This window comes from Notamacropus eugenii, chromosome 2 (genome assembly GCF_028372415.1).
Source record: "Notamacropus eugenii isolate mMacEug1 chromosome 2, mMacEug1.pri_v2, whole genome shotgun sequence".
NCBI classification, from domain to species: domain Eukaryota; kingdom Metazoa; phylum Chordata; class Mammalia; order Diprotodontia; family Macropodidae; genus Notamacropus; species Notamacropus eugenii.
In genome coordinates, this window is record NC_092873.1 from 345,883,823 (window position 1) to 345,908,163 (window position 24,341).

At 38.2% G+C, this 24,341-nt stretch overlaps 1 protein-coding gene and 1 long non-coding RNA gene across 7 annotated transcripts in view; one reads left to right on the forward strand and one right to left on the reverse strand.

Moving 5' to 3' along the window:
• EFCAB3 (EF-hand calcium binding domain 3) overlaps positions 1 to 24,341 on the reverse strand; it is a 481,176-nt gene that overhangs the window by 138,073 nt on the left and 318,762 nt on the right. For 5 of the 6 annotated variants that reach the window (XM_072645908.1, XM_072645906.1, XM_072645905.1 and 2 more), the window contains 6 exons: positions 22,806 to 22,910; positions 16,730 to 16,783; positions 8,335 to 8,445; positions 4,027 to 4,131; positions 2,838 to 2,891; positions 1,310 to 1,414 (listed from right to left, as the gene is read on the reverse strand). In XM_072645908.1, the coding sequence (XP_072502009.1) occupies positions 1,310 to 1,414; positions 2,838 to 2,891; positions 4,027 to 4,131; positions 8,335 to 8,445; positions 16,730 to 16,783; positions 22,806 to 22,910 (534 nt within the window). The remainder of the gene's footprint in view (positions 1 to 1,309; positions 1,415 to 2,837; positions 2,892 to 4,026; positions 4,132 to 8,334; positions 8,446 to 16,729; positions 16,784 to 22,805; positions 22,911 to 24,341) is intronic. The other variant, XM_072645907.1, reaches the window with a different exon arrangement.
• LOC140528240 (uncharacterized) overlaps positions 1 to 24,341 on the forward strand; it is a 60,334-nt gene that overhangs the window by 5,919 nt on the left and 30,074 nt on the right. Inside the window, exon 2 of the long non-coding RNA XR_011975118.1 lies at positions 4,391 to 4,571. This is a non-coding gene — a long non-coding RNA (uncharacterized lncRNA). The remainder of the gene's footprint in view (positions 1 to 4,390; positions 4,572 to 24,341) is intronic.

The following is a 24,341-nucleotide window of genomic DNA, read 5'->3' on the forward strand; positions in this document are numbered from 1 at the left end:
ACAATTCCTCTGTTCGGCATTTAAAGTCCTTCATAACCTCTCTCCCTCCCCCCTGCCCTTTACAGTCTTTTCACACTTTACCCTTTCACTACCTACTCTACAACCTTGTGACACCAGCTTCTTTACTATAACTCAAACAAGTCACTTTATCTCTTGACTTTGGGCATTTTCTCTGACTGTGCTTCTACATGGAATTCTCTCTCATCATCTCTGCCTTTTGGCTTCCTTCAAGTCTCGTCTAAAATTAAGAGTTTCTGTAAGAAGGCTTTCCTTATCCCTCTTAATGCTAGTTCCTTTTCTCTGAGATTATCTCCAATTTGTCCTGTATGTGTGCCTTTTTTTATTCATAGTTATTTGCATGGTGTTGTCCCCCTAGATTGTACTGTCCCTGAGGGGAGAGACATTTTTTTCTTTTTATCTGTCTTCAAATGTCTTGTTCTAGTTTGTCTGACTCTGTCCTCTACTTTTAGTTAGTGTAGTAAGTTTATAAGTAGCCAGTATAAAGTAATAATAACAGGAAATAAGATAGCAAAGGGGAAACCTAAAAGTCATTTACAGACTGTCCCGTAGATTGTTTGCAAATTGTCTTATTAGCGAACTAAAGTAACATCCTAAGACTGTGTGCTACATCAGGAGAAGCCCTCTAGGCCTTATTATAAAGGCCCTTTGGTCCTCCTAACTGCCTGTGGTCTGTAAGCCTAAAATAAGCTCCAGATATCTGCAGTAACACCAACAGAACGCTAAGTGTCATAGATAACTTTGAGATGATGCAGATATGTTAATGAACTAACCCCAAGGTGGCATGCATATATAATCCTATCAAAATGAAGTCCCAATCTCCTGCCCCCCAAGCACTCTTCTATCTCTGTCTGGGTCCATGATACCTAAGTACTCCCAGCTCCAATCTGTGGTTCCTCTACCACCTCATTCCTGTCTCCATGTCTGCCTCTGTGCCCCCATGCTCCCACCATTCATCTTTGCACTTTTTTTGTGCAATTTGCCTGTGTGCTTTCTGTGCCTTATTAAAGTGTGATTAAAATATTACTCCTTGCTGCCATTTTGGTCTTTTCTGGTAAGCATCCAAAGAACTGGGTATACCTTCCTCCCTCCCACACCTGATCCAGAGGGATCCCCCTTGTGGTCCCATTCCCTTATTTCATAAATGAATTAGCAATTCAGTATCCCTAGGGCTTGCCACAGTGCCTTGAACATAGCAAGCACTTAATAAATACTTATTGACTTCATTCACATACTTTGCAAGCCTCTGAAATCTTGTAATTCTCTTTAGAGCACAACACAAAAGACTCACCACTCGTTGGCAACTGCATCAAACTTTCTTTGACTTCCTCACCTGTGGGTTTGATCCCCATATTTTCCAGAATCATATCCAACTTATTGTCATCTATCTTTCCTCCTTAGGAAAAAAGTGGAAAAATGAAATATGAGAACAAGGTAATAGAATGTAATATTGCTTAAGTATGAAAGGTACCATTCTTCATCTCTATGTTCCATAATTCTTTAAACTAAAGAAACAAGACCTATTCAAGCATACCCAGAAAATGTACCGAGAGGTCATAGATAGCACCTTTCCACTTTACCTTGGTCCATGTAATTGCCCCATATCTCAGAGGATAAAGCTACAAGGTGTAAAGTGAAGTAGGGTTTGACAGACTATCATAAAAGAATGGGTAGATAGCTGGGACATTGGACAGAGTGCTGGGCTTGCGGTCAGGAAGATGTGAGTTCAGACTTGGCCTCAGACGTACTATTTGTGTTGGCATCCAGGTGGTACAGTGATAGAACACCGGGTTTGGGATCAGGAAGACTTATCTTCCTGAGTTCAAATTTGATCTCAGACATTTATTAACTTTGTAACCCTGGACAAGTCACTTAAACCTGTTTGCCTCCGTTTTCTCATCTGTAAAATGAGCTAGAGAAGGAAATGACAAACCACTTCACTATCTTTGCCAAGAAAACTCCAGATGGGGTCACAAAGAATTGGACACAACGAAAACAAGTCAACAACAATAAAATTATCTGACCAACAAGTTTGGCTTGGTTTTTCTTTTTGTTCTTTAAGCATCAGAATATTTCTACTATTGGGCATAGTGGCCCACATCTGTATCCCAGCTACTGAGGAAGCAGAGGCTTGTGAATCCTTCAGCTCAGGAATTCTGAACATGTGGTAGGGCTAAACTGATAGGTTATCCACTCTAAGTCAGGCACAAAGGGTGAGTCCTAGGCAGAGGTGGGTCCTAAGGCATAAGTAGGTACAAACTACCCCAAATCAGAAATAGAGCAAGGTAAAACTCCTGGACTGATGAGTGGAATTTGGCTGGTGAGTAGTTGCTGTGCTTCCAGTTTCCAGAAGTAGAGAGACTCAGCCTAAAAAATAAGTCTTTGGCCAAATTCACTACAGAACTGTCACCCATTCATCTCACTGTCTCCCATTAAAACTTATAATTTAGTTGTTCAGGTGAATATTTGAAAGTGTGGAAAAAATTAAAGGGAATACAGGATTTGTTAGAAACAATACAAAACTGTTGATGATTTGCCCATATTCAGGTATAACTCAAGAAACCTCAAGTCATTGTACAGAGATGACTGATTAATAAATTCACACATAAGGGTTCATTCCTAGACGAAGTTTCAGAAATAAAGGGGCCATGTCTTCTCTAAACTTTGCATTTACTCCAGTGCCTAACACAGTTTCCTGTATATAAGAACAACTTAATAAATGCATGTTGAATTGAACTGAATAGCTAGGAAATAAAACTGCCAGTCTAAAAATAAACAGGATGGATCAAGATTTTTAAAAAATCATGTTATTTGCTCACCTTTTAAATTCTTCAAGGCTTCTGCCACCATCTTCAGATTCAGCTCTCCATCAACTAAAAGATAAAAACCACAGTTGAGATTACTCAGGTAGTGAAGTGAGTTTACATCATTGAAAAACCTTTATAGGCAACCTACTATATGCAAGACACTGCACTAAAAGTTATTAAGACAGTTCCTGCCCTCCAGGAACATAGCATCTATTTGGCAAGATACACAGGTATCTAGAGTACAATGTAGAATGTCACAATTTCCATCTGAGAGGTACATGAGCTCTTAGGATTCTAGACCTAAAGCTAGAAGTGACTTAGAAGTCATCTGGTCTAACCATCTCATTTTACAGATGAGAAAACTGATGCCCATAGTGGTTGAATGACTTGCCCAAAGTCACCTAGCTAATTAGTGACAAGAGCCTAGATTTGAACCCAGATCCTCTGACTCCAAAACTAATATTCTTTCCATTGTGCTGGATGGCTAAAGCCCATAACACCTGATATTTCTAGCCAATATTCCAATCACATACTAATGAGGTCTCATTCTGCTTAGCTTCTTAGATGAGGTGATAGTAATAGATCACTTCTGGCTGGGGGAGGAGAGCAATGCTTACATGCAGGGCAGGATGTGACTTGAATAAAGACAAGGAAGAGTAAAAGCACCAGGTACATTTAAATAAATAATGATTTTGGCTTAAATATACTTGAAAACAGGTACTAGCCTGCCTCATACTTTGTACCCTTGGCACTAACTAAACTGGTTTACTCACCATTCTCCCAGTCGATCATTAGCCATGTGCTTTTCTCTGTCTTTGCTGTTACTATTCTGTTGTCCTCTCCTAATCTCATTCCCAAGCAGCTCAAACATTTTGTCATGTAAGGACTGGTCAGGGTCATTCCTTCTTCTTGTCCATGAAGCCTTTCCTGACTATTGTAATCATGGGCTATAGTCAATAGTTCTACTTAGGCTAAAGTTGACATATTGTCTGAATCACTCATTTGTTACTTATCACACATTGTTAAAAATCTTTCTATGCAACATGGTATAGTGGATCAAGTCCTGGATTTGGAATCAGGAGAGACTTGAGTCACATAGGTATGAACATGGTTGACACTTTATAAACATTAGCGAATGGAACTGAAGAGTTTCTCATCTCTAGGTCTAGAAGTCTGAAATTCTCTTAACACCAGAACTCACCACCAATTGGTAGATGCTTCTTCAATTCCTCAAGCTCCTCTTCTGTGAATTCTATGCCCATGTTTCCCAGAAATGTATCTATGTTTTGGAGATCAATCTTTTCCTCTAGGGAAAAAGAGGAAAAGTGAGAGACAGAAAAATGAGAAAATGAATGATTCCTGATGGTGAAAATGTCACTGATGCCTACACATCACCACTTCCAATTTCAGGGGGGAAATAAGTGAAGGTAACCTGTGTTCAAAGGACTACAATAAAAAATTAAATCCATTCCTTTGATCTTTGTTCAAGGAAAATGGCCGGAAGTACATTTGTATGGATAACTAGTGAATCCTTTTTGATAGGAACTGTAATTTCTCTCTTATAGGGAACTCCCAGTGAGGAAACTCCTTCCAGCGTACTTGTTTTGCCACCTAAAAGCCTGTGAGAGCTGTCTGGGCTGTTGAGAGGCTAGTCTCAGAGGATCACAAAATTAGAGTTGAAAAGGATCTTAGAGGTCATGGAGTCCAACTCTTTTATTTTACAGATGAGGCAACTGGTACAGAGAGGTAAGTGATTCATCCAGCATCAAACAGATAGAAAGTATATGAGTCAGGATGTGAACCTAGATTTTTGTGACCTCAAGACTGGTTCACTATCTTTTTCAACAAACTATATATCTAATAGTGTATATAAAACAAACAGAGTAAGTAGATTTCATGGTGTAATAGACAGAGAGAGAACAGGACTTAGCATGAAGAAACCTTTAGCTCTGTTACTAATTTGTCCCGTGACCTTGGTCAAGATATTTATCTGGTCCATTTCCAGACCTAAAGATGAAGGCATTATGATCTTCTTCTAGGAATTTTGTAGCCTGAAAACTTCATGACTTAACCACATTGGCAAAAAGGATTTTCCCCCCTAACTCATTAGATTGAGTCTTTATATTGACTAAATTAATCGAAGTATCAATCCCTCAATCATCTGTCATACATACCTATAACTGGACTGTTTCTGCATTGTGAACATGAATCAAATTATTTTCTGAAGTTCCAGAAAATACATTACTTTTTGCAAACTGTATTGCTAAAGATGACCTGCTAATGGGGATATATTCAAAGAATCACAAAAATAAGATACAAAAATCTCACTAAAAAAATTGGTGAGTTGGCTGTATTAAGACAATGATAGGAAAAACTTGTTTAGTCATGTCTGACTCTTCATAATCCCAATGAGGGTTTTCTTGACAAAGATACTAGAATGGTTTGTCATTTCCTTCTTCAGCTCATTTTACAGATAAGGAAACTGAGGCAAACTTGCCCAGTTTGACTTGCCCAGGGTCACACAGCTAGTTAAGTGTCTGAGGCAGGATTTGAATTCAAGTCTTCTTGATTCTAGATCTAGTGCTCTATCCACTGCACCACCTAGTTGCCCTGGGAAAAATATAAGGAGGTTTTAGATATCAAAAAGACCCATAAGATCTAGAGATGTAGGGGACTTTAAGGCACATCTATTTAGACCTTCTGATTTCACAATGAGAAAACTAAGGCCCCAAGAGGCAAAGTGTCTGACCAGCATTACATAGGAAGTAACAGAACCAGGATTTGAAGGCAGATCTTTTGACTTCACATTCAATGTTCTTTCTACTGCACTGCATTGCCTTTCTACCCTAGTTTTACTGTCTCCTTAACATAAGTTCTTAATCATTTTTATAGTCTTCAGAGTCTCCTCCAGTTTATCCAGATCTATTATTCCACCAGCTAAAAGAAAAGGAATAGTCTGAGACTCAGAGGCAGTGATCTACAGAAACAGTGATATTATTGATCATAACCAAAATGGCAAGTTTTGAAGCCATAAAACACAGTCTAGGAAGATGATTTTTCATTATTTTTTCAAAAAATGTCATTCTACTTTTCCTCCATGTCATCATGAGATGATGGAAGTATCCTTTCCTTCTCTCTAATGGGATATCAAATTCCACAAATAATTAGAAAACTTTATTCTAGAAATCAAAGTTGTGCTCTTTTTAAGGAAACATCTCTGGTTCCCAGATCCTGCCTTGAATAAGACATACTAGGAAGACAGAGAGCATCTCTGTTGGCAAAGAATACTGAGAATTTACTACTATTCTCTTTCATTCTGTGGACATAAGCTTTTATGTTGTACAATTTCCTTTAAAACAGAAAAGCACTATTCTAAAAACAAATTCACCTTAAAAGCATTTCCATGTCTAATAAGGATAGGGGCTGAAATTGTGATTTCATGAGTACAAGGAATACTTTATTTGCATTAGAGAATTTTCTAGAGGTTAAATGACCTGCCCAGGCTCACGACAGCCAGTATGTATCAGAGGTAGGGCTTAATATATGTATATATACATATATACACACACACATATATATCTCACACTACTTACTATGTGCCAGGCACTGTGCTAAGTGCTAGGGATACAAAGAGAGGCAAAAGACTGCCTGCCCTCAAAAAGTCTAACCTAAATAATTATATAATACAACGGGCATACTTTCACTAATATTGCTAAAGTCCAGGGGACAGAAAGTCTATACTCTGTTGTTTCTGTTTCCAATTTTTGGCTGGTAACAAAGGTACTGTTGTTATCTCAAGATCTCTGCAGAATAGGATGTGGCTGGAATTACTGGGCCATTATAGCTGAACAGCACAATTACGTGAACAGAAAGAATGGGACATTAAAAAAGTGCCTGGATATTTTTCTTCATTGCTTTGTCTGGACCTGTGATTCCATCAATATGTATTTCCTTTCACTGATATTTATTAATCAATCAAACAAAAAGTATTTATTAAGTGCTTACTACATTCCATGCTATCAACTTCTCTGCAACTTATGGTTTAGAGAGTTGCCTGTAGACAACCTCTGGAAGGTTGTGTGTCTTGCCCATGGTTGCATAGCTAGGATGTGTCAGAGCTAGTTCTTGAACCCACGTCATACTGACTTCAAGATTTCCCCTTCCTTCTCTGTTTATCATCCTAGAATATATCTCTTTTATTTTCACTGGTGGGTATATATGCCCTTGAAAAAAAACTGGAAAAAAGAAATAGGACCCAAATCAGGAGAGACAGTGTGGCAAAAATGTCCTAATTGTCCCCTCCAGTATTAAGGATAGCTTTATGTCATGGCTGACCTGGGAACCTCTGAGTTTTTAACTAGCATCACAAGAGGCAGTCCTATTCCAAGCCAAGTCCTTTACAGGACAGCAAGCTTGGACTGATTATTCCAGGCCTAGTCTTTCAGAGGTCTGTCAATTATTTTGTGAACCAGGTGATTGGAAGTAGCCTCAGAGGGGAAGAAGGAAGTGGTACTGGCAGCTAGAACCAATAAAAACCTGAGAGTCTTAGATATGTCTTACTGATACCAGTATGAGATAGAAACTGCCTGAAGTCACTTACCTCTTCCATCCATCTTCCACACAGCTACCAAAATGATAGTCTTACCCTACTCTTCTGCCCACTCGTTCCTTCCACTAATCATTTTCACTGGCTTATTTCCTTCTATGGACATGTGAAACTCTTCTACTTGGCATTGAAAGCCTTTTGAAATCTGATTCCAAACTACCTTTTTTTCAGTGTTATTATACATAACCCTCTTTCACACACACTGTGGTGTAGTCAAGATGACTTTTGTGGCATTCTCACATGCAACATTCCATTTCCTGTCCATGCTTTTCCACTGGCTCTACTCCATATCTGGAATGGTCTCTTTACTTATCTCTGACCTCTTAGAATACCTAATTTCCTTCAAATCTCAGTTCAAGTGTCATCTTTTTTCATGAGATATTTTCCTGATCCCTCTAGATCCTGGTGCCTTTCCTATCCCCAAAGATCTTATATTTATTTTGCATATATGTGCCATGGCTAGAATATGTCTCATGGAGCATGTGAGATAGGATGTCTTTTTACTTTGGGATAGGTCTTTCTACGTTCTTTTAAAATTTTTTGTTTTATTTTGCCAGTTAAGAAAAATCTATTTTCTTTTCCTCCCACTCTCTCCCTCTATTAGGAAAAAAACAAAAGGAAAAAATCCCTTGTAACAAATACATAGTCAGGAAAACAAATTACCACATTAGCCAACAAATTCCTACATTGGCCATTTCTACAGCTTTTTAAAGAGCTTCTATCTGAAAACAAAAACAAAAATATAATCACACACAAAGCAGAGCCCATAGGGAAGACCACAGATTAGGAAGGGAGGTGATACCTGGTCATCTACATGATGACCTCAAGTAACTATTGTTTCATAAAGTTTCTTACTTAGGTTCAGGCTCTTGGGAAGGGTACAATGGAATCAGAAATCCTTACCCCTAACTGGAGGTATTTTCAATAGCTCATACTGCTCATCCTCAGCGAGATCCACATCCACCCCCATGGTGCCCAGAAAGTTGTCCAGGTCACTGACATCAACCTTCTCTTCTGAGAAAAGACAGCAATGTGAGAAATGAGAAGACAAGCCCTGGTTAGTGATTTCAGTATGTGACGAACACCCTTTACAACTACCTATCACCATTCCCACATTGAGTCTGAAAAATGTACACACAGCAAGATTTGCCCAAGTGTGTGTTACCATTGTGTGTGCTTTGTTCTCCAAGAGGACCATAACAACAGGGAGGTGGTGCCATGACTTGTAAGTGAATTGGATTTAAGTGAGGGAGGACTGTGCAAAGTCACTAGCCTCACTTTCTCCTATAGAACCATCTGGGTTCGGTAGAAAGATAAAGATCAGGGAGATTGGAGGGGGCCCCCCAAGTGTGTGTAGAGAGAGACCTAATGAAAGGAAAGAGAACCTGTTTCCTTATTCATAGTTCATCTATGAGATACATCCTGAGATACAGAGCCAAAAGTAACAACCAGAATTATCATGAAAAGTGTTCTCATGTCAACTTTGCCATTAAGATAATTAAGACAAATTAGCTCACAGGTAATAATGATTAAAATAATATTTAGCACATATAAGGCTTTAAGGTTTGTAAAGCACTTTATATGTTATCTGATTTGGTCCTCATAACAATCCTGAGAGGTTAAGTGGTGGCTGTTATTAAAAAATATTGAAATATGCCTTTTTAACAAGGTATCCCCCTTCCTCTAGAGATCTTGGTACAGAAATATGAAGTATTTCAAAAGTAGTCTCCCATTTTAACTAATTTTTTTCTTGCTAATATTTAGGTGGTTTTTTAAAAAATAATTCTAGTTCCCAGATTGTCTCCACTGATCAAATATCTCAAATAATCATCAGTCCTTCACTTCAATGTTGTGGTGTGTGTGTGTGTGTGTGTGTGTGTGTGTGTGTGTGTGTGTGTGTGTGTGTGTGTGTGATAGTGAGTCACATCATCTGGCAAAACTGAAGAGAATATTCATCTATGTGAAACATGTTTATATGTATACACACACACATATATATATAAATGCATACATAAGAGATAGATAAATAGATAGATAACACTTGCTAGAAAGACACAGAATTATAGACTTCTGTCCACATGCCTACGGTTCCAAAGAAGAATTTAAGGTCACTGGATAACACTAGTATCCAACTGATAGGATGGTTAGAGCATCTGTGCTATGGTTCTTCTGTAGGGCTCTTTTCACATACCTTTTATAGACTTCACAGCGTCAGTCAGCTTAGTCAAGTCTGCAGTTCCATCATCTGCTGCACAAGGGATAATTTACACTCAGGGGCCACATTGCGGGAAGTCACAAATATGGGGGGAAACTTTTGAAGCTGATTGACTTATACAGTCAGAACTTTTATGATTTTCTCTAAATCTGTATTTAGCCTCACACTGAGAAGCAGAGATATCAGACTCATGGATAATCACATATTCTTTAGTATGTTTCCACTAATTTGGCTAGGTGGTGCATTGAGCCTGGAGTCAGGAAGACTTGAGTTCAAATTCAGTCGCAGACACTTACTAGCTCCGTGATCCTGGGCAAGTCATTTCACTTTAGTTTGTCTCAGTTTCCTCGGCTATAAAATGGAGATAAAAACTGCACTTACCTTGCAGTGTTGCTGTGACAATCAAATGAGGTAACAATTGTAAAGCACTTAGGAAGCCTGCAAAACCATATAAATGTATACATTCTATATATTCTCTTCCCTTCCCTTCCACCTTCAGTACATCTATTCCCTCTTCCCCTTATACCTATGAAAAGATATATTGTCTTGTATTCATATGCAAATCTATCTACGATCTATGACTAACTTCTCTGAGGCTCAGAGAGATTAAGTGATTTACTTATTAGACCCATACAACTGGTAAGGGTCACAGACAGTAAGTGAATTCAAGTCTTTCTGGTTCCAAGTCTCCTTCAATTCAACACCAGTAAGGTTAAACTCAAGGAGAACTAAACTGTACATAGAATCCATGGGGGCCTCACATTAACTTGGTGTGGTGCCATTGACTTGACTATGGTCTGACTCTTTCTTGGCAAAGATACTGGAATGATTTGCTATTTCTTTCTCCAGCTCATTTTACAGATAAGGAAAAGAGGGCAAACGAAGTTAAGTGACTTGTCCAGAGCACACAGCGAATAAGTGTCTAAGTCTATTTGAACTCTGAAAGATGTTCTTCAGGAGATGACTCTTCCTGGTTCCAAGTCCAGTGAGCTATCCACTGAGTCACCTAGTTGTCCACTTCTACTTGTAGGAAATTCATATATTCTAGAACTGGTTCCTACCTCAGCAGGAAGCACATAAAACAATTCCTGCTTGGGACAGAAAATTCAAAACCTAAGTATCCCTTGTTGCTGGTGCCTCTTGTCCTTCTGTTTCCTTTTCCTCCTATATTTGGTTCCTGGCACCTGACTATTGGCCTACCCTTTGATTAACTGCTTTGCCTTGTAAGTTCTGGTAGATGTTATCTTTTGCCTCCTTGCTGCCTGCCTGTTTTCATTACATTCACTTAAACTGAAAGTAGGCACTCTGTATTGCTCCTCTGAAGCCTCTAACCTCTGTTTAGAATCGTGACAACTATTTGCTTCCTGCAATCTTGACCTTTTTCTGTGCTTAATCCCTATTTTTCTCCCTGACTTGACTGTCCTGGTCTCAACTGCCCAGGCTTTCTCTACAACTCTGTCACTGTCCTTGTGGTCCTAGCACTGACAACTCTGTAGCCAGAATAATCTTTCTAAAAATTCTTTCAGCATGTCAGTTTCCTGCCAAGCAGACTACCAAGCAGGCTCCCTAGCACCTACTACATCAAGTTCCAAATTTTCTGAATGACCTCCTTAACTTGGCCTCATTTTATCCATTCAAATTGATTTCCCACTATTCTTCATTTTGAACTCCTAGGCTTCTCTCAGGCCAGTCTCCTCTTTGTTTCTCATACATTTCCTACTCATTCTCACCCTTTCATGCTTCTTCATGTAGCCTTTGCACCCTCTTAAATTTGAATAACTTAGGTCATAAGTCAGTGTGATAGAATAGATAGAAGGTCATTCTTGGGGTTAGGGTCTTCCTGGATCCTGCCTCTAAAGGACTATCTGTTTGACTACGGACAAGCCTCTGAACTTTTTTTAGTGACCTGGGCAATTCTCTAAGACCTGTGTCTTTTCATAGCAATTGTAGATGATTTCTAGCATAATTAGAATCCAAGTTATTAACGTTTGGAAGTTTAAAAAACAGTATCATCATCACCACCATCATCATCGCTAGCATTTGTATAGCACCTACTATGTGCCAGACATTGTGCTAAGTGCTTTACAACCATTATGTAATTTGATCCTCATGAGGTAGGTGCTAGTATTATCTCCATTTTACTGTTGAGGAAACTGAGGCAAATAGAGGTTAAATGACTTGCCCAGGATCACACAGCTTAAATGTCTTAGGCTGGATTTGAATCCAAGTTGAGCACTCTTTCTACTGTGCCACTAGCAGTCATAATTTTATGTTATTTTGTATGTGTATATTCTTTTCAGCACTTAGCATTGTGGGCACTCAATATTTGCTGATTGGTGGCTAAGTGTATTTTTTGAAGAGCTTCCACATAAGCCCAAGCTCTCTTGAAGATTAATGGGGCTAAAAGAGTGTCAAAATACTCATGGTCAACTGGTATCTCTTTCATTAGATTCTCTAATTCTTCATCTGTGAGCTTGACTCCCATGTTTCCCAGAATGGCATCCAGGTTATGGACACTGACCGTCATGCCTTAGGAACGATGGACACAGCAAAAGACAGGAACTCTTAGCTATATTTACAGATGTGAAGACTACTACCTATGTTTGAGTATTGTTACTTTCAATTTTTGAGTGAAATGCAAAGGCATAATAAGATTAATTCAAATGTGCACAGAAGGGATAGGTGTTGATGAGGAAGTCAGGCATAAAATTTGTCCCTCTAATCCACATAAATATGACCCAGTCAAAAGGCTGAAAAAAGGTTGTGGTTGAAGTTTCTATGCTTTGACTGCCATTTCCACTGTTAACCTCCCACAAAGACTTATGGTTGCTTTCTGGACTCAATGTCATAACTAGAGAAGGACCAAGGAATTGAAACAAAGGGGGTATGAGGAACACTACTCATCTTGTAGTAGCACAGAAACAGTAGAATACAACACCTGGTTAGCAAGAATAATTAATAAAAATAGAAAGCTCCCAGACGGCAAGACAGAATATGAATTGTCCTCACTCCAGAGCATCTTTCTCTAGTGTCCCTTCACCCTTCCCCCACCCCCATCAACTGAAGACACAGGTGGTGCCACTTATGGGTATGAACATTCCTATTTACAGCTACAGACTTGGTTGGGAATGTAGCCAATTCTTCTGCGATCACATATTGCACACTTTTAAGTTAAGTCATGGGTAGCTACAGGATCTCAGTTCAGTTTTCTATAGAGGACTAATTGTTATTTTACCATAAACAAGAGAATTCAGTGAATATACATTCAGGCAATTAAAGGCTGAGGAGAAACTGCTATATATCAATCTTCTTTTTAAAAATTGTACTTTTCCATTTTAATGTGTTTTAAAATGTTCTAAAGAAAAGGGGGTCTCAGAAGCAAGTCTGTCTGGTAGATCTCTGACGCCAGGCTCTATAATTTTCAGAAAGTCAACAGAGGTTGGTAAAGGAAGTGATTATAGGCTTGATTTCATATTGGTCTTGACCCTTTACTTGAATCAGAAGACCACCTACTCCTAAACATAGCGCAGGCATCCCAATTCCCTTGGTAGCAGCTTATCTAATTATAAGTAAAGGAAGAAATAGAAATAAAACTTAATAAATGCCACACAAATAATCTTAAAGAGCTTTCAGTCCTGGGAGCTTCAATTCCCAAATCAAGTCCTCTTCCCTTTGTTCACCACAAAATTCTCTTCCTACTTCTATTTTCTCTTACTCAGTCCAAATAGTAACTCTGTTTTGGTTTGGAAGTTCCCACCTTGCTCAAGGAAAATGGCACACTAAGCTTAACTCTTAAAAGTCTTTGAGCTATAAGTTTTTATAGTTCCCCAGGTTTTACAAATGTCTCTCAACTGACTCCTTTCTATATTTCTAAATCGTGGTCTTCTTTCCGCTCATCCTGACATGGACTTTCTCCTTGGACAATTGTTGTCCTGTTAACCAACTGTAGCCAAGCCAATCACTGACTTTAGTGAATATCTTTACTTATATATATAAATAACTCTTCATGTAGGATATATAAAATGTAACATTCTCAACCCAGGGGTATCAAAAAAGGCATCATTTCACATAAGAAGCACTACCAAGTGCTTTTTGCCACATAGGTCAACATAATAAATATAGGAAAATGGGGTTTAGGGTATTGTTCTCTGAGTTAGGGTTGTCTGACCAACAAGTCAGGTTTGCTTATCATTGTGTTTAAATTTTGTTTTAGATGAATGAAACTAAGTTCCTTTATTAAATTCCTACTCTGATGTTTGTCTATGGTGTGAACCCTGTGTTTTGGGAGGTTAATTGTTGAGGAGAAGGCATTTTGTAAACTTTAAAGCACTATATAAAACTGAATTATTGACTCTGCCATCCCCTCATGCTCCATCCTAAATCTGTACTCCTTTTCGTTATCAAACTGCTTCAAAGAATCATATACACGTGATGTTTCCATTCAAATTGGCTTCTATTTCTGACCATTTTACTGAAACTAATCTTTCCTAGGTTATGAATAGCTGCTTACTTTAATGGCCTTTTCTCTGTACCTACTTGATTGTTTTTGACACTGTTAACCACATTTTTCTTAAAAACACGCTTCCTTGACTTATTTGACACTGCTCTTTTCTGGTTCTCCGCCTGCCTATCTGACCAGCCCTCAATTTCCTTTGCTAGATTGATTACCCATCTATTGCCTCTTTAACATGGGTGATCCACAGGGTTCTGCTCAGGACTCCTTTTCTCTTTATATTCTTTCTCCCTTGGTAACTTCATCATCTCCCATGAATTCATATTGTCAGTTGCCAGATGTCTCATCTTAAACCCTTCACAACCTGTTGGACAGCTCCTAGCTATGCCACTGAAGTCTCAAACTCAACATGTTCAAATCAGAACTGGTTAATATCTTCCCTAAATTAACCTTTCTTCCAAACTTTCCTATTTATATTGGAGGCACACCATCCTCACAGACAAATAGATTTATAATCTCAAACTCACCCTTTACTCTTGCTTTTCCTTTACCCTCTATATCCATTCAGTTGCCGAGGTGTGTGGACTCTCCACAATATCTTCAGAGTAACATGACTATCACCCTAATTCAGACCTTCATCACTGGTCTCTTGGGAAGATTGCTGGGTTCCTTACTTGTAGTCTCTCTACTCTCTAATTCATCCCCTAAATTAATATTTCTAAGAGATAGGTCTGACTATGTAACCACCCTGCTCAAAAAAACCTTGAGTGACTTCCTATTGCCTCTAGGATAGGACACAAAATCCTCAGCTGCTTAGAATACAGACACCCTCTGTATTCTGGTACTAACTTATCTTTCCATACTTGTTTTATATTACTGTCCCTTGTTCAACTCTGTCCTCCTGACAAATTAGCTTACTGGCTGTTCCCTGAACTAAAAACATCATCTTCCAACTCCAAGAATTCACAAAGTGTCCACATCTCAAACATATTCCTCCCTCATTTCCACTTCTCACTATCCCTGTCTTTCATTGCTCCTCTGTAAGGCCATGTCTGGTATTTACTCATCTTAGTTGCTAGTAGTCAATCTTTTCTCTAAATACTCTGTATTTTACTTGCATAATATATTTAGGGCAGGCAATGGATAGGGAAGATTTAGGTTTAAGACTTGAATCTGACATTTTCTGGTTTTGTGATCCTAAGTAAAATACTTACCCTCCTCTCAGTGTTCTAGGTAACTCTTGTGATTGTTAATTGCAAAGGAAGATGTCCTCTTACACGGAGAAGAGTTTTCCCACTTGGGCATTTTCTGTACCAATGAAATCACAGTTCTGGTACCTATCCCTACAAAAACATGCATGCTATCTTGTCTCAGGTAGAATATTTTCTTCTTGAGAGCAGAGGATGGTTTGTTTGAGTCTCTGTATTCTCAGTACCTAACACAGCAGCAAATATTTGCTTAATAAATGTTTTTTTTTAATTGCTGTTATTATATTGGAGAAGCATAGACTCAGGTCCTACCTAAACTAGGAAGACTTTCAACACAGGCTAAACAGCAGATGGGGGTGAGAAGGGGCTATTATTCAGAGATGGACATCACTAAGAGCCTAGAGGCACATCACTTAGAAAACTGGCAACTGGGGGATACAGCATCTTTTGGTTTAGGTTGCTATCTGTTCTGGTAAAGAAAGTTCTAATGAAATTACCATTTTTTTCAAAGTGCAGAAGTAGCAATTATTCTACTGCACCGGTTTATTTTTCTTGCTATGATGCTCTTTGCTGTGCATGAGTAGAATCTGAACGAGTCTATGTTGACTGTGCTGTTTGCAAAGGAACGTGGGATTTGTTACAAGGATGTCCTTTATTTTTCAAAATTAGACTAAAGCAGAACTATGGGCTTTCATAATACAAGCACTAAATTAACAAAGAGGTGGGATGGTATGTCTCCTCTTTTAGATTGCAAGCTCCTTAAGGGAAGGAAAATATTTCTTTATTTATCTTTGTGACTCTCTTGGTGCTTAGCACCATGCTCAAGGTATAGAAGATGCTTATTAAGCATCTGTAGAATGTTTAATGACTAGTTATATAATAATTGGGCAAAACAAAATTATGAAATGTAAAAGAAAGAGTGTTGAACATGGAGCCAGGAAACCTGGGCTTGAATGCAGGTTTTGACAGGGATTAATTTTGAACCTTAGTTTCTTTATCTGTAAAATAAAGATAATAACATTACATAATACCTACAACTTACAGGGATTTTCCCCCCAGAGTTTTAAAAAATTGCTTTTAGTTTAGACACCCAGAAAAACAGGACAAAACCCATCAACAGTCTCTTTCTCCTTTCTGAAAAAAATAATCTCCGCATATGAGACAATCTTAAAAAAAATGAAACGCAAAACAAAGTAAGGAGGCATGCTCCCATATCATAATGGAAATAGCAGTTGGTCCAAAGAAAAACCATGTCCAAATTTAACTCTAAGGACTACGTGAAACATCTGAATAATGAGCGGGGTATGGGAGAGTACTTTGTTAAGTGTGAGGAAAATATATTGTAAATTTTAAAGCAATAGGTAGATATGAGCTAACAGTAGTATTACAGCAGCCTTCTCACATGACGATTTTCTCACTTACCTTTTTTATCCTTCAAAGCATTCATTAATTTACTGAGCTCCATCATCCCATTTTCTGTTAAGACAAGGAACAATTCAGATACAGACTCCAAAAATAAAGTTTAAAATTATGAAATGTATTCTAAAAGCTAGAGTCTCTTCACATTTTGTTTTACAAAGAAATTAATTTTCTTTTCAGATGAATATAACAAGGAAAAATTGGTTGTTATGTGATGGAGGCCTTCATTGATAAGTTATTCTACTCCCCCTTCTTGGAATTCTCTTCTCCTCTCTTCTTCCTAGATACAACTCTTCCATTAGGGCACAGATCAATTTCCACCTTCTCCATGAGGCTTTTTTCAATAGTTCTAAGTCTAATTATTCTCCATATCACTCACTCTGGTCCAAGTTTCTGAATTCTGCCACGAATTCTTGTTTCCTGAGTGCATTTTGTGTCATAATCAATCATCTTATATTTATTGAGCACCCACTATGTGCCAAGTACTATGCTAGACACTGGAATAAAATGACAAAGTATGAAGCAATCCCTTTGATCATGGAGCATGCCTTGTATTACATATATATGCATATGGAATATAAAATAAATGCAAAGGAATTAAGTGTAAGACAGGGAGGAGAAAGCACTAGGGGCTGAGGGACACAGATTAAAAAGGCTTCATGTTGAAAGTGATCTTTGTGTTGAATGTTGAAGGAAGAGAGATTCCAAGAGTCAAGAGTTGAGGGAGGAATGTGTTCTAGGCTGTTGAGGGCCAGGATGGAGTGCAGTTGACAAGTTCAGGATAGACCTTCGGGGAAACTGTTCTTTGAGACTGTGCTCATTATCATCTGGAATGGCTCTCCATGCCCCTCTCCCTGCATGTTGCTGTCTCTGTGAGACAAACAAGAAAACTACAGAAAACAAGGGATATGTAAAATAGATGCCCTCTAGGCTAACAGTCTTTAAGACAATAAGAGTGGCCAAATCACTAGGAGAGGAGACGAGCAGAATGTCATGCAGACTTGTAGTTTCTGTCTATATATACCCTGATCCTCAGATCAATAAATGGAGTTGGCCTATCTATTCCCTCCTGCCTGTGCATCTTTCTTCTTCACCACATCCCTGAGCCATGTCGGGTCGCAGGCCGTCCACCACACTAGGCATGGGGGACTGCAAAGCAAAGGTGAGAGACAGAATGTTATATGTAAGAGAAACAGAAAGTCAGTTTGGCTGAATTACAGTGTGAGAAGAGGATCACTGTATAACTTTCTGGAAAGCTGTGTTGGGGGCCAGACTGTTAATGTCTTTAGATGCTGAACAAAGGCATTTATATTTTATCCCAGAGGTAAAAAGGAACCTGTCACTGAGGTTTTTTGAGTAGGGAAGTGATAGGGTCAGATCTGTGTTTAAGTAAAATCTCTGTGAGGGTGGACTAGACTGTAGTGGATGAGACAGGGAGACAAATTAGGTCACTGAAGTAGTTCAGGCAAGAGGTGGTGAACTTAAAGCATGAATTAAATGGGAGTTGTGGGAACTAAGGAACATACTGTTTCATTTCACAAAGTCTACTTCCTCTTTTACTTACTTCACTTTACTTCACTTTTATTTATCAGCTTTTAAGAGATAAACTCCATGGTTGAGAATAGTCTACGTAGGTCTGGGCTAAGGCTAGAGACAGGATTATGTTATGATAGAACTTTCTATGCCTCCCTCTCATCTTTCTCCATGTACTAGCTCCTTCCCAGCTGCTTAAACCACATTTAAGTCTCCTCTATCCTTAACAAAAAGCAAAACAATTATTCCCTCTATTTTCTTTCTTAGTTTCCAACCCTTTTCAACCCTTGGCTTCTGTCCTTATCACTTAACTAAAACATGCTCTCTCCAAAGTTACCAATAATCTCTTAACTGATAGCTCTGATGATCTCTTCTTGGTCTTCATCCTTCTTTGACCATTCCAGAATATTTGACACTGTTCATCACTCTCTTCTTGTTAGTATCTTTTTTCTTTGTTTCTGTGACACAGTTGTCTCTTAGCCCTCTCCTGCCTGTCTGACTATTCCTTCTCAGTCGCCTTTACTAGATTATCATCCGAATTGTCCACTCTTTGACTGTGGGTGTTCCCTCAAACACTATCCTGGGCTTTTGTATCTTTTCTCTCTATACTCTCATTTGGTGATATCATCAGCTCCCAAGAGAGTTCAATTATTATCTCTATGTAGATGATTCCAAGATTGATATCTCTAGCCCTAGTCTTTTTCCTGATGTCTAGTCCCATGTCATAAACTGCCTACAGGACCTAAATGTTTTGTAGTAGGCATCTCAGGCTTCACATGTCCAAAGCATAATTATCTTTCCCCCCAAATCTACTCATTTTGCAAACTTTCCTATTTGTTTCAAGGACACCACTATCCTTTCAATCATCTAGGTGTGGAACCTTTATCTCCTCCTCAACTCCTCATACTCCCTAACCCTACATATCTAATCAGTTGCCAAACTGTACAATTTTCACAACTTCTGAATTCATGTTCTTCTTTCCACTCATGCAGCTATGTACCTAGATTAGGCTGTCATTAATCCTTCCCCTAGAATACTGTAGTGGTCTCCTAATTGATCTTCCTGCCTCAGGTCACTCCTCTTTCCATCTATCTTTCAAACAGCTGTCAAAATGATTTTCCTAAAGTGAAGATATGACTACCCATAAACTCCAAGGGTTCATTCCCTATTGCCTCTGGTACAAAGTACAAGCAGTTTTGCTTCCCATTTAAAGCCCATCACAACTTGTCCCCAGCCTGCCTTTCAAACCTCATTGTACATCATTCCCCTTCACGCACACGACAATCCAGTCAAACTTTCCTTCTGATAATGTTTACTATAAATTTTTGGAATAATCTCTTTGTTCTCTCTGAAGCGGACTCAGAGAGTGCCTCTTCCTGTGTCAGCAAAAGCCAGCCAGGGCTGACTCTGCACTCCTTGGGAGACCTTTAACCTATGACATATCTTGAATAATGGGACTCTCCTTTGTATCTTATTATCTATAGACACATACTATGTTATGACATATCTTGAATAATGGACACATACTATGTTATGGGATATTAATGGTAAAGAAAAATAGGCATCCTGGGTTTCTATTGAACATTGTTTGCCCTTTCCTGCATCAGTTATCTGTTTGGGGCAGGAAGCCTGCCACTTGCTAGTGGTGGGATTTCCTTCCTTCCTTGTCACCGAGACATATGTTTACCCAGCTTGGAATCCCAACATTTGATTGACATTGCTTTGTTAATTGTCTTGTCTTACTGAATTTATGATTTGCTTAGTTAAGAGAGTTTCCTCCTCATGGCAAAATGTATATAAGCCAGAGGATTTCTGCACTGGGTAGCCAGAACATTTCTGGCTCCATAATGCATTATGTAGCTGTTTTCTTTATGGGGAATTGATCAATTAATTAATTAAATCATAAAATGTATGCATTTAGCCATGTTGCCTTTTCTTCAACAAGTTTTCAGGTCAACACTTCTTACTGTTTTTCTTACGCAGTTCTCCAGTTCCTTTCTTTATGCTTTGGAAGGGCTAGCTGACAACCTTCTTCACTTCTGTCTTTTAGCATACCTACACTTTCCTTCAAGTTACCTATTTGTACATAAAGCCTTTCCTGATACATTCTGCTTTTGGTACTCTCCCTCTTATACTCCATATATTCCATTTATTTTGCATGTACCAATGTATATTTATGTTGTCTCCTATAGTTAGCTTCTAAGCCACTTTGAGAACAAGGACTATTTTGGGTTATGTTTTTATATTCATTGCAGGTGCTTAACAAATTCTTATTGATTAGTGAATTAATTTGGGCTGTCATAGCCCAGTGAGTTATAAATTAGCACCAATGAACACAAAGGAACAAGTCAGGGTCTGGGTTAGTGTAACAGCAAGGACCCCAGCATACATAGGAGGCCTATTGTACAGGTTATTAGATCTGCTTTTCCAAAAGGAAAGCAACTTTTGAGGGTCAACAATCTACTTTAATCAAGCACATATATCATTCACTTAGATCAGGAGAAAAAGTCAGCACCCTGAACTTTGGAACAGAGAAATAAAGATCAACAGACAGGGCTTTCAACTGTCTGACCATAAGCAATACATACAACACAGATCAACAGACAGGTCCAACTATCTGACCATTACACACATACATAATTATCAGAGAGAGAAGCACCAACATCTGGGTTTTCAAAACTGGGGGCTCCTTAGTAGCCACCCAGGGTCTCATCTGGCCAAACAAACTTCCAACGAGTAAGCCCCAAAACAAAACCAGACCTCAGAGTATATATATGCTTTTCAGAGCCAGAGGGCATCATAACCCTTGAGAACCAGTGCTTTATTAGAAATTAACAAAGGTGTGGATCTTCCCACAAAACAAATCTCCATTAATCAAGCTTCTCTTAATGGGAAGGCCCATTAATAGGTGGGGAAGATATTTAACTCTCATTAACATAATTAACAATACAATTAGGAAACAAGAAAAGGACTCTCAGGACCAGAATGGGGATAACAGGTCTAAGGTCTACTTGACAATGGGATAGGAAGAACCAGGAAAGTCAGAAGTCTGCTCTGAGCCCTCTCTGAAGATTCTCAAATCTTTCTAATTCAAGGCTTCCAAGTGGATAGACTTCTTTGCCCAAAATTATCTTTCTCCTATTATCTTATATTCTACTGATTTGAGATTCATGTGGCTAAATGAGTGTCAATTTCTAAAATATAAATCTCCCTCATTGTAAATTATTTTAATCAGGTTGATTTCTAACACCTAATTGAAATTAATGATACTAAGGAAAAGCAAGTTTTAATTGAGGAGAAGGAGAGAGAACTTTGGGTTTTGGAGTCTTTGGGAGGGAAGGCAGGCCTGAGTAAGCACCAAAATTTGGAGCTTTGGTCAGTCAGAAGGAGCTAAAGTACCCTGATACTGAGGATAAGACAAAGGATATTTCTTAAATGAATTGCCTAAGATCCACTATGCCTTTTCCTTTCTAGCAACTACATGAGAAAGAACATCTATATTTAGAAAATAAGAACAAACAGAAGGGCATCATATTCCCGTTGCCTAATGTGACCACTAGTCTTGAGATGGGGTATAGCATGATGAGATAACTTCTTTAATCTTGGGACATGAGCTCAACTAAGAACTATATCTCAGGAAGAGATTCAATCAAAATAGTCCCTTTGTATTTGGTTGTAGACAGTTTTCAATGCAAATATCTTTGAGGGTTAGAATAGAATGGAAGAATCTGTGGTATAATTAGGCTGTCATGATGGTGTATCAGTGGTGTTACTAGTAATAAAGTGGAAAAGCCATTAGGATTCATCTACTTAGTTGTTGAGTTTCTAAGAATATAAAAAAAAGGATTTGTATTCTTATCCCCTCAAAATTAATTTGCAGGGGAAAAACTCAAGTAAACTTAGGTGAAAAAAGAAGGTAAGAAATGAGCCAATAGTTGAAGATGCTTTATCACTCTACCATTACTACTTTATTTTCAATCCCTTTTACCTCTTATCTTCCCTTTCCCCTAAACTATTATTTGTTCTTCATTTCTTTCTTTCCTTCTGCTTAGGCCTTAACCTCTTCAGGAGGACCAGTGGTATCTTTCCTTATCCTGTTGGTGTCACTCATACAGTGGAAAGAATTCTGGGTGGAGTCAAAGGACCTGGGTTCAAATCTTGACTCTCCCATTTTCTACTTGTGTGACCTTAGAAAAATCACTTTATCTCTGAGGGCTTCACAATCTGAAAAAGTGAGGGAATTGAACTTTTGATCACTCTATCCCTACCAAATTCTCTTCCAGATCTAAATCTATGATCCTAAGAGATCATTCTATCCCCTCCATATTCTCTGTCAGATCTAAATCTATGGTCCTAAGAAGATCATTTTCTTGACATAAAGAATAATGACAAAGGCCAATATTTCTACTTATTTCAGAATGGATTTTTCTATAGATTTTCCTGACTACCAAAAAAAACATCAAATAAAATTAACTCTAGAAGTTGTCACATGTAAGCCAGCTAGTCAAAGCTTCTCTGAACGGCACAGTAGTAGCTGAATACTTACCATTTATTGGCACATCTTTTAGTATCTCTTGACGTTCCTCATCAGTAAGTTGTATTCCCATTTTATTTAAGACATTGTCCAGGTAATTGGCATCTATCATCCCACCTTAGGAAAGATAAGAATGGGAAAGACAGGAAAATGAGAAATATATAATGATTCTGAAATGCGAACAATACCAATTTTTGTATCTGTGTATCATTATCTTTAGTTTAAAAGTCAACTAATAATATGGCTGGACCAAGAGTCAGTGGGGCAGGGGTTGGGGGATGGAGATCAGAAAGAGAACCTGTTCCCATGACAGGTAGTGTAGCATAGTAAATAGAGTTCTTGATTTGTAGTCTAGAAGACCTAGGTTTAAATCACACCTGAAATGCTCTTACTAACTTATGATTCAGAGAAAGATTCTTAACCTCCTTGAACCCCAGTTTCCTTTCCTGTAAAATGAGGATAACAGCTGTAGTAAGACAACATGCCCAAACTTCTGAGATATAACCAAAGAATTCCTTTTGCGAAATTTATATATCTAAACATTTTCATTCACAAAAGAGAAAAAGAGATTGATGTACTGGGTATGCAACTAAAAAGATATCCTAGAAGAACATTGAATAAAAGAAAAACTTCAAGAAAACACAAAACTCTTATGCTAGTCAAAGTCACTTCTCTTCTCCTGTTGAACTAATGAAGCAGTGACAAGTTCTTTTAGCTCATGGTCACCTTTTACAGGGTGCAAAAAAAAGTGTTGCTCTTTTTCAGTGACAGTAATTCTCTTAAGCCCAAGAAATGCTATTTTAGGGGCAGCAGAGGATTCAGTCTTGTTCAATCAGCTCCAAGCCTCTTTTAATAGAAAAGCAGACATAAAAATATCTTTCCCTCTCTATTTTTTCTCTTTCAAGTCAAAGGGGAAGATGAGGGCAACACAGGTACATATGAAAGGTTTCTCCTTCCTCAGTAGTAGAGGGCACTGAATAATAGCTTTTCCCAAAGATACAGTATTCAGCTCTCTTCCAATAAGCTTCCAACAGCTGTTTCAATCTTTTCCCAGCCAATCACTTTAGCAATGCCTCTAATTCCTATCAGTAAGCTCCTATCAAATAACATAAATCTTAGTTGTCTTAGCTGGAAGTCTTTGTTTTCCACCCTCTGCTTCTTGTGACTTCTCTTGTGCTCAGAGTAATCTTCTGCTTCTTATATCTTTTCCTATAGCTTCTTTACTCTGGCTTCATATGCCTTTTAATACTTAAAATCAATGTGTGCAAGGCCACATTGTTGTATTCTATTCTACATTCGAGAATTTCTGTGATTCTAGAGCAATTCTTTTTCATAGTATATCAATTTATTTATCAAATTTCCTAATTTTCTCAATAGGTTCAATACTTTCAGACTTTTTGGAAATAAAAATCTCCCAAATGTTTTTTGGGGAGTGGATGAAATCTGATGCTCTGATCCTCTAAGTAGCCCCTTGGATGTAAAAGTGAGTTTCATCAGTAAAAATTATCTTCTTTTCAATCTTCCATAAAATCGATTATAAATCTACTA